The following is a 13,544-nucleotide window of genomic DNA, read 5'->3' on the forward strand; positions in this document are numbered from 1 at the left end:
TCGCGGCCCGGAGGCACCGAAGCATAGACCTGGCCAGGATGAGACCGCTTGAGTGAGTATTCGACCAGGAGGGACTGGTGAGAAAGCTGAGGGCCCTCGAAGCCTTTATGATGCACCGTGCGGTACCAAGCATCCAGTTTTCCAGGGACCGCAGGGATAGAGTAAGGAGACTCGAAGCACCTCATGAAGGTCTGGTCGAGGAGCTTGTGCAGCGGAAGACGCAAGGACTCGGCCGGAGGACGAGGCAAATGCATGGTATCGAGGTACTCCTTGGAGTATCGAGACCCAGTATCGAGGGTAATGTCCATGTCATCCACCATCTGTCTGAGGAATGAGGAAAAAGACAGTTGGTCTGCCGTCGCCGGTTTACGAGAAGGACTGGAAGAAGACGAGGCTTCGGGCTCCATAGAGGCCTGTGAGCAACAGGACGAGTAGAAAACCTCGGGGTCCTCGAACTCCGGGCCCAGAGGAGGAGACCCAGCTGAAACAGCATACCCCATCCGAGGCAATTTCTTCTGAGGCGAGACGGTCGAGTGTCGAGAGGAATGCCTCGAAGAGTGTCTGGATCGATGCCCCTCTCGATGCCTGGAAGGGGATCGAGCCCGTCTGTGAGAAGCCTGGTCAGACGCCTCCAAGGAGCAGATCGGACTCGATGCCGTCGATCACAGAGGCGGGAGAGTCGATGCCTCCCCCGACGACGCCCAAGCTTGATAGGGGGTCCGGAAGAATTCGTCCTGCTTCCTGCTATGCCCAGGACTGGGAGGCCTCGAAGGTGGACGCCACACTGAGTCATGGGGCGGGGTAACAGGCTCCAATGGAGGCAAATCACTAAACGAGGCTTTCCTCGAGGGAATAGGCTCCAAGGGGGGCATATCACTAAGGGAGGCCTTCCTCGAGGGAATCGGTTCCAATGGAGGCATAGCACTAACCGAGGACCTCCCCGAGGACCCGGACACCGCTCACCGCTCCTCCTCGCCGAGCAACGAGGTCTTGCGATGACGCGGCGGAGGAGGAGGGGCGGTCCGCCCCTCGGAACCGGGAGGTCACCCTGGATCGAGGAAATCAGCCGGGGCCCCATGGTGTGCATGAGTTCCACAAACTGAGCCTCCAGAAGGGACTTCAGCGAAGCTGATATGGAGGGATCCGCACCAAAAGGGGGCCCTTCCGCACGGTCTCCACGCTCTTTCAGTGCTGCGTGCTTCTGCTTGTCAGCCTTCGGCACTTTAAGCACCACCGGTGGAACTGTAGGGGTCGCACCTGCTCCGAGGAGACGGAGGAAGGCACCGGCGCCGAAGTTGAGGCCGAAACCGGCACGAACGATGCCGGTTTCAGGAGGCCCGAAGCAGCCGGGGAGGCAGCGGGCTTCGCTGATGGAGTCGAAGCACCAGTCGATGTCGAAGCTGAAGGATCCAACGAAGCTTCCATCTTGAACATGGACTCCCACAGCAGACAGCGGCGCTTAAACGTTCTCGCCGTCAAAGTGTAGCAAGGCCGGCACGATTTCGGGAAGTGATCCGGTCCCAGACACTGTAAGCAGCGTCGATGAGGGTCCGTGAGCGAAATCGCGCATTGGCACTTGCTACACTTTTTAAAACCGGTAATCGGCCGGGACATAGGCTGGAAAAGTTCCGCCGCAAGGTCGAAGGTGCAGGGGCTCAGCCACGCGGCCGACCCGGTGTCGGAAGAAAAAAAATTTTTTTTTTTTTTTTTAAATGAAAACAAAGAAAGAAACAAATGCACAGGAGAGCTAAAAGAACTCAACCCGCGGCAAAACAGAAGGCAAAAACGAGATTCAATGGGCAAGAAATTGAAGATAGACTTCTCAGCTCCGCGGAAGAAAATGAACTGAGGAGACACGCCCGGACCATCGGGCGGGAAGGCACTGGCGCATGTGCGGTGCGGGCATCTCGAAACTTCTGAGTTTCTTCAAGCAAGACATGCTTGCAAGATGTCCGTATCGGGACTCTGTCGGATGACATCACCCACTAGTGAGAATACCTGCCTGCTTGTCCTGGGATAATGGATTTTATTGTACACGGCTTTGAGTTTTGGATTAAGCATTATAAGAAATTTTTAATAAACCTTGAAACCTTGAAAGAGAACAAGAGCACCCTAAGTACAAATAAAAAAGCCAAAAACAGAAAACTATTACTGTTGGGGGATTCCATCATCAGAGGCATTAACCTTGGAACACAGGGCGAGGAGACCAAAATAGTGAAATGTCTTCCAGGATCCTCAGCTACCAGGAGTTCCAGGCAAATACTGACTATAATTAAGGAAGAAACTAAGGATTTTAACACTGATGTTGTTATCCATCTGGGAACAAATGACCTGGCCAACAACTCCACACTTGCAGCACAGAAAGCTTTTCGGGAGCTTGGTGAGGGCGTGAAACCTTTTGTAAAGACTTTAGCTTTTTCTGAAATACTGCCTGCATATGGAAAAGGAGAGCAAAGAGTGAAAAACACAGAGGACTTTAATAGATGGCTCAGAGCCTGGTGTCATCAAGAAGGCTTCAGGTACATAGGAGGATGGGGAAATACATGGAAGGACAAGAAGCTATATTGCACTGATGGGCTACATATTACTACAGCAGGAAAAAGAAACCTTGCAGAGAAATTTAGACAATATTTTTCTAGGCATTTAAACTAGAAGGTGGGGGTGGTGTATGTACGAAGGACAATTATAGAGACCACCCCCGGCAAAAGAAAAGATGTGATAGTAGTAAAGGCTGCAACATAAGCAATATCAGCAACTCATTTCTTAGTATTGCAACGGAAAGTGAAACGACACAAAAATCCATACGAAAAAGGAGATTATCGCTGAAAAATAGCTGGAAAGCGATGACCACAAATGCTCGCAGTCTAAGCAACAAAGTTCATGATCTGCAAGCCCTGATATTAGAGGCAGATCTAGATATTGTTGCTATCACAGAGACATGGTTCAGTGAATCACATGGATGGGATGCAAACATACTGGGATATAATCTTTTTAGGAAGGACAGAGATGGTCATAAAGGTGGAGGAGTAGCTCTCTATGTAAAGATCAATATCCAAGCGACCGAAATGCAAGGGACCTGGAGAGAGGAAGAAGCGATATGGATCGTTCTGAAAAGAGAAGATGGAACTTCTGTCTACGTGGGTGTAGCCTACAGACCTCCAATTCAACCGCAGCAAATTGATAAGGATCTGATTGTAGATATCCAAAAGTTTGGAAGGAAAGAGGAGGTTCTGCTGTTGGGAGATTTCAACCTGTTGGATGCAGACTGGAATGTTCCGTCTGCGGAATCGGAAAGAAGTAGGGAGATTGTGGATGCCTTTCAAGAGGCTCTGCTCAGACAAATGGTGACGGAACCCACAAGGGAAAAAGCGATATTGGATCTGGTCCTCACAAATGGAGAGAGTATCTCTAATGTTCGAGTGGGTGCTCACCTGGGTAGTAGCGATCACCAAACAGTTTGGTTTGATATAACGTCTAAAGTGGAGAGCGGCCGCACGATACTTAAAGTCCTAGATTTCAAACGTACGGACTTTAATGCAATGGGAAAGTACCTGAAGAAAGAGCTGTTAGGATGGGAGGACATAAGAGAAGTGGAAATACAGTGGTCTAAGCTGAAAGGAGCGATAAAAATGGCTACGGACCTTTATGTGAAGAAAATCAATAAAAACAAGAGAAAAAGGAAGCCGATATGGTTCTCCAACCTAGTGGCTGAGAAAATAAAGGCGAAAGAGTTAGCGTTCATGAAATATAAAAAACCCAAGAAGAGGGGAGCAGAAAGGACTACAGGGTCAAACTGAAAGAAGCCAAGAGAGAGATACGTTTGGCGAAGGCACAGGCGGAAGAACAAATGGCTAAAAATGTAAAAAAGGGAGATAAAAATTTTTTCTGATATATTAGTGAAAGGAGGAAGATAAAAAATGGAATTGCTAGGCTAAAAGATGCTGGGAACAAATATGTGGAGAGTGATGAGGAGAAAGCAAATGTGCTAAACAAATACTTCTGTTCTGTGTTCACAGAAGAAAATCCTGGAGAAGGACCGAGATTGTCTGGTAAAGTTACACGAGAAAATGGAGTAGATTCTGCGCCGTTCACGGAGGAGGGTGTTTATGAGCAACTTGAAAAACTGAAGGTGGACAAAGCGATGGGACCAGACGGGATCCATCCCAGGATACTAAGGGAGCTCAGAGAGGTTCTGGCGAGTCCTATTAAAGACTTGTTCAACAAATCTCTGGAGACGGGAGTTATTCCTGGGGATTGGAGGAGAGCGGATGTGGTCCCTATTCATAAAAGTGGTCACAGGGATGAAGCAGGAAACTACAGGCCGGTGAGCCTCACTTCAGTTGTTGGAAAAATAATGGAAGTGTTGCTGAAAGAAAGGATAGTGTATTTCCTTGAATCTAATGGGTTACAGGATCCGAGGCAACATGGCTTTACAAAAGGTAAATCGTGCCAAACGAACCTGATTGAATTTTTTGATTGGGTGACCAGAGAGCTGGATCGAGGACATATGCAAGATGTAATTTACTTGGATTTCAGCAAAGCCTTTGATACAGTTCCTCATAGGAGGCTGTTGAACAAACTTGAAGGGCTGAAGTTAGGACCCAAAGTGGTGAACTGGGTCAGAAACTGGCTGTCGGACAGACGCCAGATGGTGGTGGTTAATGGAAGTCGCTCGAAGGAAGGAAAGGTGACTAGTGGAGTCCCTCAGGGTTCGGTGCTGGGGCCAATCCTGTTCAATATGTATGTAAGTGACATTGCTGAAGGGTTAGAAGGAAAAGTGTGCCTTTTTGCAGATGATACCAAGATTTGTAACAGAGTAGACACCGAAGAGGGAGTGGAAAATATGAAAAAGGATCTGCAAAAGTTAGAGGAATGGTCTAATGCCTGGCAACTAAAATTCAATGCAAAGAAATGCAGAGTAATGCATTTGGTGATTAATAATAGGAAGGAACCGTATATGCTGGGAGGAGAGAAGCTGATATGCACGGACGGGGAGAGGGACCTTGGGGTGATAGTGTCCGAAGATCTAAAGGCGAAAAAACAGTGTGACAAGGCAGTGGCTGCTGCCAGAAGGATTCTGGGCTGTATAAAGAGAGGCGTAGTCAGTAGAAGGAAGAAGGTGTTGATGCCCCTGTACAGGTCATTGGTGAGGCCCCACTTGGAGTATTGTGTTCAGTTTTGGAGACCGTATCTGGCGAAAGACGTAAGAAGACTTGAGGCGGTCCAGAGGAGGGCGACGAAAATGATAGGAGGCTTGCGCCAGAAGACGTATGAGGAGAGACTGGAAGCCCTAAATATGTATACCCTAGAGGAAAGGAGAGACAGGGGAGATATGATTCAGACGTTCAAATAATTAAAGGGTATTAACGTAGAACAAAATCTTTTCCAGAGAAAGGAAAATGGTAAAACCAGAGGACATAATTTGAGGTTGAGGGGTGGTAGATTCAGGGGCAATGTTAGGAAATTCTACTTTACGGAGAGGGTGGTGGATGCCTGGAATGCGCTCCCGAGAGAGGTGGTGGAGAGGAAAACAGTGACGGAATTCAAAGAAGCGTGGGATGAACACAGAAGATTTAGAATCAGAAAATAATATTAAAGATTGAACTAGGCCAGTTACTGGGCAGACTTGTACGGTCTGCGTCTGTGTATGGCCGTTTGGAGGAGGATGGGCAGGGGAGGGCTTCAATGGCTGGGAGGGTGTAGATGGGCTGGAGTAAGTCTTAACAGAGATTTCGGCAGTTGGAACCCAAGCACAGTACCGGGTAAAGCTTTGGATTCTCGCCCAGAAATAGCTAAGAAGAAAAAAAAAAAAATTTAAATTGAATCAGGTTGGGCAGACTGGATGGACCATTCGGGTCTTTATCTGCCGTCATCTACTATGTTTGAATAAGATTCCAGACAATAATGTGAAGTGAAGGTATGAACCGAGGACCAAGTAGCAGCTTTGCAAATTTCATCAATAGGAGTAGAGCAAAGAAAAACTACTGAAGCTGCCATAGTTCAATCTGACTCTCCAGTAGAAGCCCAGCTTGAGCGTAACTGAACGAGACCAATCGTTCTCTTGGAGACAGGGTACCCCCAACTTGTTAGGATCAAAAAAGACAAAAACCTATGTGATTTAGTCCTTTGCAAATAGTAGGCCAATGTTTGTTTGCAGGCCAGAATATGAAGAGCCATTTCCCCAGGATGAGAATGAGGCTTAGGAAAAAATACTGGAAGAACAATTGATTGATTGAGATGAAATTAATAATAATAATAATAAAAAGTTTATTTACTGCAGGACTGTAAAGTTCTATGCGGTTTACAATAATTAAAAATGCTACAGATTGAATAAAACTTACAAAGCTAAAAGCTCATAACTAAAATCTTAAAGATCAATCATTGTATAAAATTTTGAAATCAACTACCTAAGTGCTTCAGGAACAAATATGTTTTAAGGTGTCTCCTAAATTCCTCATAAATATTAGTAACCAAAAGCAGTTTTTCCAAATCTTTACCCCATAATGTTGCCTGATACGAAAAAAGATGTTGATATTTTTTTAAGTTTGCATCCTCTAACCGGTGGGGAGACAAAGTTTAAGTGTGAACTTCTCTTATGTCTATTGGTTGAAAAAGAAAAAAGGTCAGTTCTATATTTAGGAGCTAACCCAAATTCAGTGATGAATTTGGGTTAGCACCACCACCTTGTCCTGGTGGAACACTGTAAATGGGGGATCCGCTACTAAAGCTTAAAGCTCACTCAGTGTGTGAAGAGAAATGAGAAAAGCTACTTTCCTTGTGACCCTGGGCAAGTCACTTAATCCTCCATAACCCCAGGTACGTTAGATAGATTGTGAGCCTGCCGGGACAGATAGGGAAAATGCTTAAGCACCTGATTGTAAAACCGCTTAGACAACCTTGATAGGCAGTATATCAAATCCTAATAAAACTTGAGATCATTGAGATGAACCGAAGTCATTGGTTCAAAAGGAGGCTTCATCAATCTAGCAAGTAGCACAATAAAATCCCAGTGGTTTGACACTGAAAAACCTTTTCATGAATAGCGAGAGGTTTTCCATCCACTGGTTGAGGAAAAGCAGCAATTGCACTGAGATGGACTCTAATGAAAGTGAATGTGAGGTCAGAGTGGTAAATACTACTTATAATAAAACTGCAGATAACATAACATAATTCTTTATTTATATACCGTACATATGCCTTTCGGTTTATGGCGGTGTACAAAAGAATTAAAATTGGTTAAACCATGAGGAAGTACGACCCGTAAAATCTCTCTTTCTGTCCCAGATAGGTAACACAATCTGTGCCGAGGTGCCTGGGAAGTAAAGATGGGAACTTTGTAAAGTCTCCAAGTTCCCCTTTCTCTCCTCTCTGTTGCAAACCCTCTCAAGCAGTCAGTACTTCAAGAGTCTCCCCTCGGTACTAGGGCTCTGGCAGGTCCCCACTCCCCTTTTATACTGTACTCCCTCCCACTGATCTCTGCTATCCAGAAGCACAAAATCCAGTGTCTCCTGTTCTATAGCAAAGGTATTTTTTGGGGAGGGGGGGGTTACACATAAAAAATGCAGAATATACTCTCTAGCTAGCTATCTTCTAGTGCTGTTCTGCTTGCTCTTGTGTTCATTCAGGAAGTGTCGCCCCCCCCCCCCCTTAAACCAGGTCTACTCACCTTCATGTAACATTCTGGTATTTGCTGCCAGTTCTTTTCTTCTGCCTACAGCAGACATTTCCCCCGTTCTTCAGTCCTACTCTTTTTTAATTATCTCCTTCCCTCACTCACTAGTTCCACTGATTCTCTCCAAAGACCCTGTGCAGAGCTCAGTTTCCCCTATAGCCTTTGCAACTCTCCCCTCCCCCACTCCTTCTTCCCACTAGCTGGATCCTATCACAGCCTCTGTACTGGAAGAGGGAAGTATTGGAGTACTATAATGCAATGCATTGGTGCACAGTAAACCAGTTTTGTCCTCTCATTTCTCATTTTATGAGAGGTCTTACTAATCTTAGACCTCCACTTAGAGATCCTACAACATCCTGGGACCTCAACGTAGTCTTGGAACAATTGATGAAGGACCCTTTTGAACAGCTAGGGTGTGCATCTCTCACTTTCCTTTCCTGGAAAACAGCTTTTTTATAGCGCTCACATCAGCTAGAAGAGTTAGTGAGCTTCAAGCCTTAGTCACCTATTATCCTTACAATTTTTTCCAAATAAGGTGCAGTTACGAACTCACCCTAAATTTCTTCCCAAAGTGGTTTTGGACTGCCACCTTAACCAATCACTTTACCATCATTTTTTCCACTTCCGCACTCCTCTGAGGCAAAGGAACACCTTCATTCCTTAGATTGCAGAAGAGCACTTCTTTTTTATCTCAAGGCATCTTCTCATCTACGCGACAAGAAGAGCCATATCCTCATGGATTACACATTGCATCCATTTTTGCTACACAAGAGCTCATATACAGCCTCCTGGTTCAATTGGGGCACCTAGACTGCGAGCTACAGCAACTTCAATAGCAAACTTGAAGTCCATCCCAATCCAGGATATTTGTAAAGCAGCTGCCCGATCTTCTGTACATACATTCACCAAGCACTACCGCTTAGATCAAAGTTTGGCTCAAGATATTCGCTTTGGTCAATCAGTTTTACGTAACCTCTTTGCATTATAGACTGTTTCCACCTCCCGTATGCTTTTTCAGCTTGGGATTCACCAACAAGTGTGCCTGCACGCATATCCCCTAATTGTCTCTGGAGAAAGCAAAGTTTCTTACCTGTATGTGTTCTTCATAGACAGCAGGGTTAAGCAGCCACATTTACCCACCCGCCATCCTTTCATTTCTATTGCTAGAGACAAAACTGACAGGAGGAGGGGAGGGGGCTCGAGGACTAGGATTCCTGCACATGCTCAGTAAGCTTAAAGCTTACTGTAGCTAGGGGAGGGCACCGACACACCAGGCTCAGTCAGAGACTTTACCAACAAATGTGCCTGCACATCCTCTGCTTGTCTCCAGAGAAAGGGTAGTAGACACAAGGAACAGTCTTCCAGAAGAGGTGGTGGAGACAGAGACTGTGTCTGAATTCAAGAAAGCCTGGGAAAGGAACGTAAGATCTCTCAGAGAGAGAAAGAGATAATGGTTACTGCGGATGGGCAGACTGGATGGGCCATTTGGCCTTTATCTGCCATCATGTTTCTATGAATTCCAGAGTTTAATTACAGGTTGTGTGAAGAAATATTTTCTCTGTTTTAAATCTACTGCTTAGCAGCTTCATCGCATGCCCCTTAGTCCTAGTATTGTTGGAAAGAGTGAAAAAGCAATTCACATCTACCCTTTCCACTCCACTTTATAGACCTCTATCATATCACCACTGAGTCGTCTCTTCTCCAAGCTGAAGAGCCCTAGCCACTTTAGCCTTTCCTCATAGGGAAGTCGTCCCATCCCTTTTTTCATTTTTGTTGCCCTTCTCCATACCTTTTCTAATTCCGCTATAACTTATACACCCATTTATTTAGCTATGAATATTTTGCTTTGAAAGGAATATATGGCATTCCTAAAGTACAGTGGTGCCTCACACAACGAACTTAATTCGTTCCAGGAGCAAGTTTGTTATGCGAAAAGTTCGTTGTGTGAAACGCGTTTTCCCATAAGAATACATGTAAAACAAAATAATTCGTTCTGCAGCCCTACATTTCCCTCCCTCCACCTCACCTTATATGCAGAGTTTGCCAGCTTTCTTTTTCACCCAGCCGCACGATTTCAAAAAGCTGTGCACGCGCAGCTGCTGGAGTTGATCAATGTTCTCCTCTCCTGCAACTTCCGGTTTCCGGTTGCGTCAGAGGAGAAGATTGAACAACAGAGCATGCGCGCATGTGCTGCTCTTTGAAAGTGTGTGGCTGGCCGAAAAAGAAAGCCGGAAAACTCGGTATCTAAGGTAAGGTGGAGGGAGATGATGGAACACTGCATTCAGACAGGAGGGTGCTGCTGTTCCCGGCTCACATTAGGAAGCGGCGAGAGTAGTTCCGCCCCCCCCCGGGCGACTTCGTTGTGTGAAACGAAGTTCGTTATAGGGAGCAAGACAAAAAGTTCGTTATGCGCAGCGTTCGCTGTGCGAGGCGTCCGTTATGCGAGGCACCACTGTAAATGTATTTATTTGGATTTATATCCCGTCCTCCGGGTTATAAGTTTACATACATAATAAAACACAACAGGGTTTACATAATAAAGTAGAACAGGGTATAGTAATATAGATAGTTTCACCCAATCCATATGTTGTCCCAGAAAGAAAAGAAAAAAAATAAGCCCTTCTCTCAGGATTATCACACAAAGAAATGGAAGCAGGAAAGTTTTAAAAACCAAATTAAAGGCCACTTACACACCACTCAGTACATTAATGGACCGTGTCTTCAAGCCATATCCGGTATCATCCAGGTTGGAAACAATCCCCAGCACGTTAATATTGGAACCTTTACTGCCAAACTCCTTCTCTGTGTACATGATGATGTGAGGCGCTGAAAAATCCTACAAGATCAAAACCACACTGTTAGCCATCGGATATGGAGTAATCAAAATGCCCTCACTTAAAGATCTGAATTCCTCAGGGTTTTGTGTTTGCGTTGTGACTTTTAACTAACAATTCCCTTGCTTGACTTTACTTAGAAACATAATAAAGTATTTGATTACTGCACAGCAACAAAGGAATGTCATGCTCAGGATGTGTTCAATCCAAAAACAGTGCCATATACTACTTATCATTTCTATAGTGCTGAAAGGCATACACAGCGCTGTTAAGAAGTCATTTTATATATGTGCCAGTGTATGTTTCTTTTAAAAATTACCCAGCAGGTACTTTTATGTGACTCAGGTATAGGTATGCTTGGAGAGGGGGGGGGGGGAGTAGCTGAGGTTAAATTGAGTTTTACACTTACATCCAAGAAGGTTTAAAGGTACACAGGTTCAATTCACTGTGTGGTTTTCATATGTGCAAACAAAAACAAAATCAAGTCATTTGCTGGACATCATCGCCATCATTTCTGATGGAAGCTCTGTCAGTGTGTCTCAATTTCCATTTCTATGCCTGTACAATCTTAGCCCGATTGAGACAGCCAACAATGGTGTCAACTCATGAGGAAAATAAACAGGTAAAGGTAGCTCCAAAGACTCACGGCTACAAGAGGTCGCAGTGATTGCAGCTGGTTGTCAAAGCCACCCCAGTCGCTCCACTCCTGATAATCACCTTCCTCCAGCAGATACTGATGTCCCTCAAAGCCTGGCTTCTCGTATGCAACCCAGCTAGAGATGCAAAGGAACAAATTAAAGATGGGAAAATTCACAATTACATTTACAGACTTCATCTTCTAAGGACTATTTAAAAATGCATTTCTTTATTTTTCTTGTACACTAATCTTAAAATCAAGCTGTAATGTGCTTTCACTCAGCAATGCCAGTTTGAGTGATCGGTTACGCTTTGCTGCGAATGAAAGTACCCTGATGAAGCAATGGTAGTTTTTCCACTGCGAAACGCTGGCCACGTCAGTGTGGAATTATGAACAAAACAGTTTATACAGTTTTCACTGAGGCAGTTACATTGTTAAAACTAAGGGCCTGTTTTACAAAGCCACGCGGCAACAGCCCCAAAGCCCTTTAAATCTCTATGGGCTTCAGGGCTGTTACCGCAGCTTTGTAAAACAGGCCCTAAGTTTAATACTTTCAATATTTAGGATGTTTTAAGTTGTTTTAGTTCTATTGAGCTTTTTTTCAAAATAAATACATGAGGATTGCGGCTCTTCACTTACCCAGAGATGACTGTTCTTAGGAATTTACTGGACATTAGTTGTTAAATTTGGAATATCACTAACAAAATAAAAAAATTATATACTGAGGGAGGTTTTTATGCCTATGACTATATAAGTTTCCAATTTATTTAAAAAACCTTTCTATAGCCTTCTGGGCGGCTTACAGTCTAAAAAGCCAAATAGTAGCTTTACATAAAATAAGAAAAAAAAAGAAGTAAGAGTAAATAGTACAATCTAATTTAAATCAGTTTAAAAGATACATAAATCATATCACTCTCCATTTCTAATGTCTCCAGGGCTCTCACCACATCAAACCGTTTTTTAACCATTCTCATATGCATCAGAGAAAATTAATGTTTTTAGTTCTGATTTAAATTTGTCAAGATACTCTGATTTCTAGTGGTAAACCATTCCAAAGTTGAGGGCCCTTAATGCAAAAAAAAATGTGGCTCTTATGTGTTCGTGATGGTAATATAAGGCGTCTTTGATTTTTTTAATTTAAGTGATCTAGATGGCACATATAGATTCAAAAAACTTTTAAAAGTTAGTAAGAGTATTTAATAAACAATACGGTGGTTAATTGGTAGCCAATGGGATGTTTTCAAATGATGAGTGATATGATCAAATTTCCTCAAATTGAATATTAGTAGAATTGCCATATTTTGTAGTCTTCTGATTTCTTTTTGCCTAATTCTTGCATAGAGAACATTACAATAATCCAATTGTTGGATTACAAAGGAATGTACTAGTATGTTTAAAGCTCCAGGGTATAATAGATCTCGCATAGATCTGATTAATCTTAGTTTGAAAAAAGAACGTTTCACAACACTACATATCTGCAGCTGGTACGTCAGCTTCGGGTCAAGAATAATCTCTAGAACTTTTATAGAAATCACTACAGGTACTTCTATATCGGTTATTTTAATCTAATGCGGTAAACTGACCTCGTCAGTGGGCGAGAATATCATGGTTGATAACTTATCTGGGTTCAATTTAAGACGATGTTCCATTAGCCAATTTGAGATTTGATCAAGTTTTTGGTTGATAGCTACTAGCTACTATCTCAGACGAGGATTGGTGATCAAGTGTGTATAGAATTTGAATGTCATCTGCATAAACATACGTGGTAAACCCTACCGATTGTGCCAAAGTTAAGAGAGGAGCTAAATAGATGTTAAATAATAATGACGATAGTATGGAACCTTGTGAGAGTCCCGGTTCAGATATTTCATTTTGCATAACCAGAGTATCGTATTTTTCGCTTCATAAGACACTTCTGTCCCACCCAAAAGTGGGTGGAAATCTCGGTGCATCTTATGGAGTGAAGATACAATTTTTAACACCCCCACCCCACACCGTTTTAAAAACCCTCGTCGCTGCCCTCCCCCTACTTTCCTTATTTAAAGTACACCGCCACATCTTTTAAAACACCCGCCGGCAGGCCTCTGCCATCACCATCGTACCTGGTGGTACAATGTGTATCCCTCCCTCCGCTATCTGAATGTCACCCTGACCGTCGGCGGTCAAGGGAATCCCTCCGTGGGAGGTGGAAGAAGACTGGGCCTCCCCACTGCTTCCTGATGACTCGAGAGGGACTATCGGCGGGGAGCTCTGGGCGCCTGCAGCCGCTGCCGATGGAGCTCCACCACCGCACCGCCTGAACACCGCTTGCACTGGCCAGCCCTAAGTGCCTCGCGTCTGGAGCACAATGAGCACTTTTTCCCCTAAGAAGTGCTCATTGCTTCATATGCGACCTAGCTAG

General features: G+C 44.3%; 1 protein-coding gene across 1 annotated transcript in view; it reads right to left on the bottom strand.

The window, feature by feature from the left end:
* Positions 1-13,544, bottom strand: part of CRYBG1 (crystallin beta-gamma domain containing 1) — a 419,422-nt gene that overhangs the window by 66,956 nt on the left and 338,922 nt on the right. The window contains 2 exon segments of the mRNA XM_033939447.1: positions 10,363-10,508; positions 11,153-11,279. Coding sequence (XP_033795338.1) covers positions 10,363-10,508; positions 11,153-11,279 — 273 coding nt within the window.

The sequence above is a fragment of the Geotrypetes seraphini genome, chromosome 3 (genome assembly GCF_902459505.1).
Source record: "Geotrypetes seraphini chromosome 3, aGeoSer1.1, whole genome shotgun sequence".
Classification (NCBI taxonomy): Eukaryota; Metazoa; Chordata; class Amphibia; order Gymnophiona; family Dermophiidae; genus Geotrypetes; species Geotrypetes seraphini.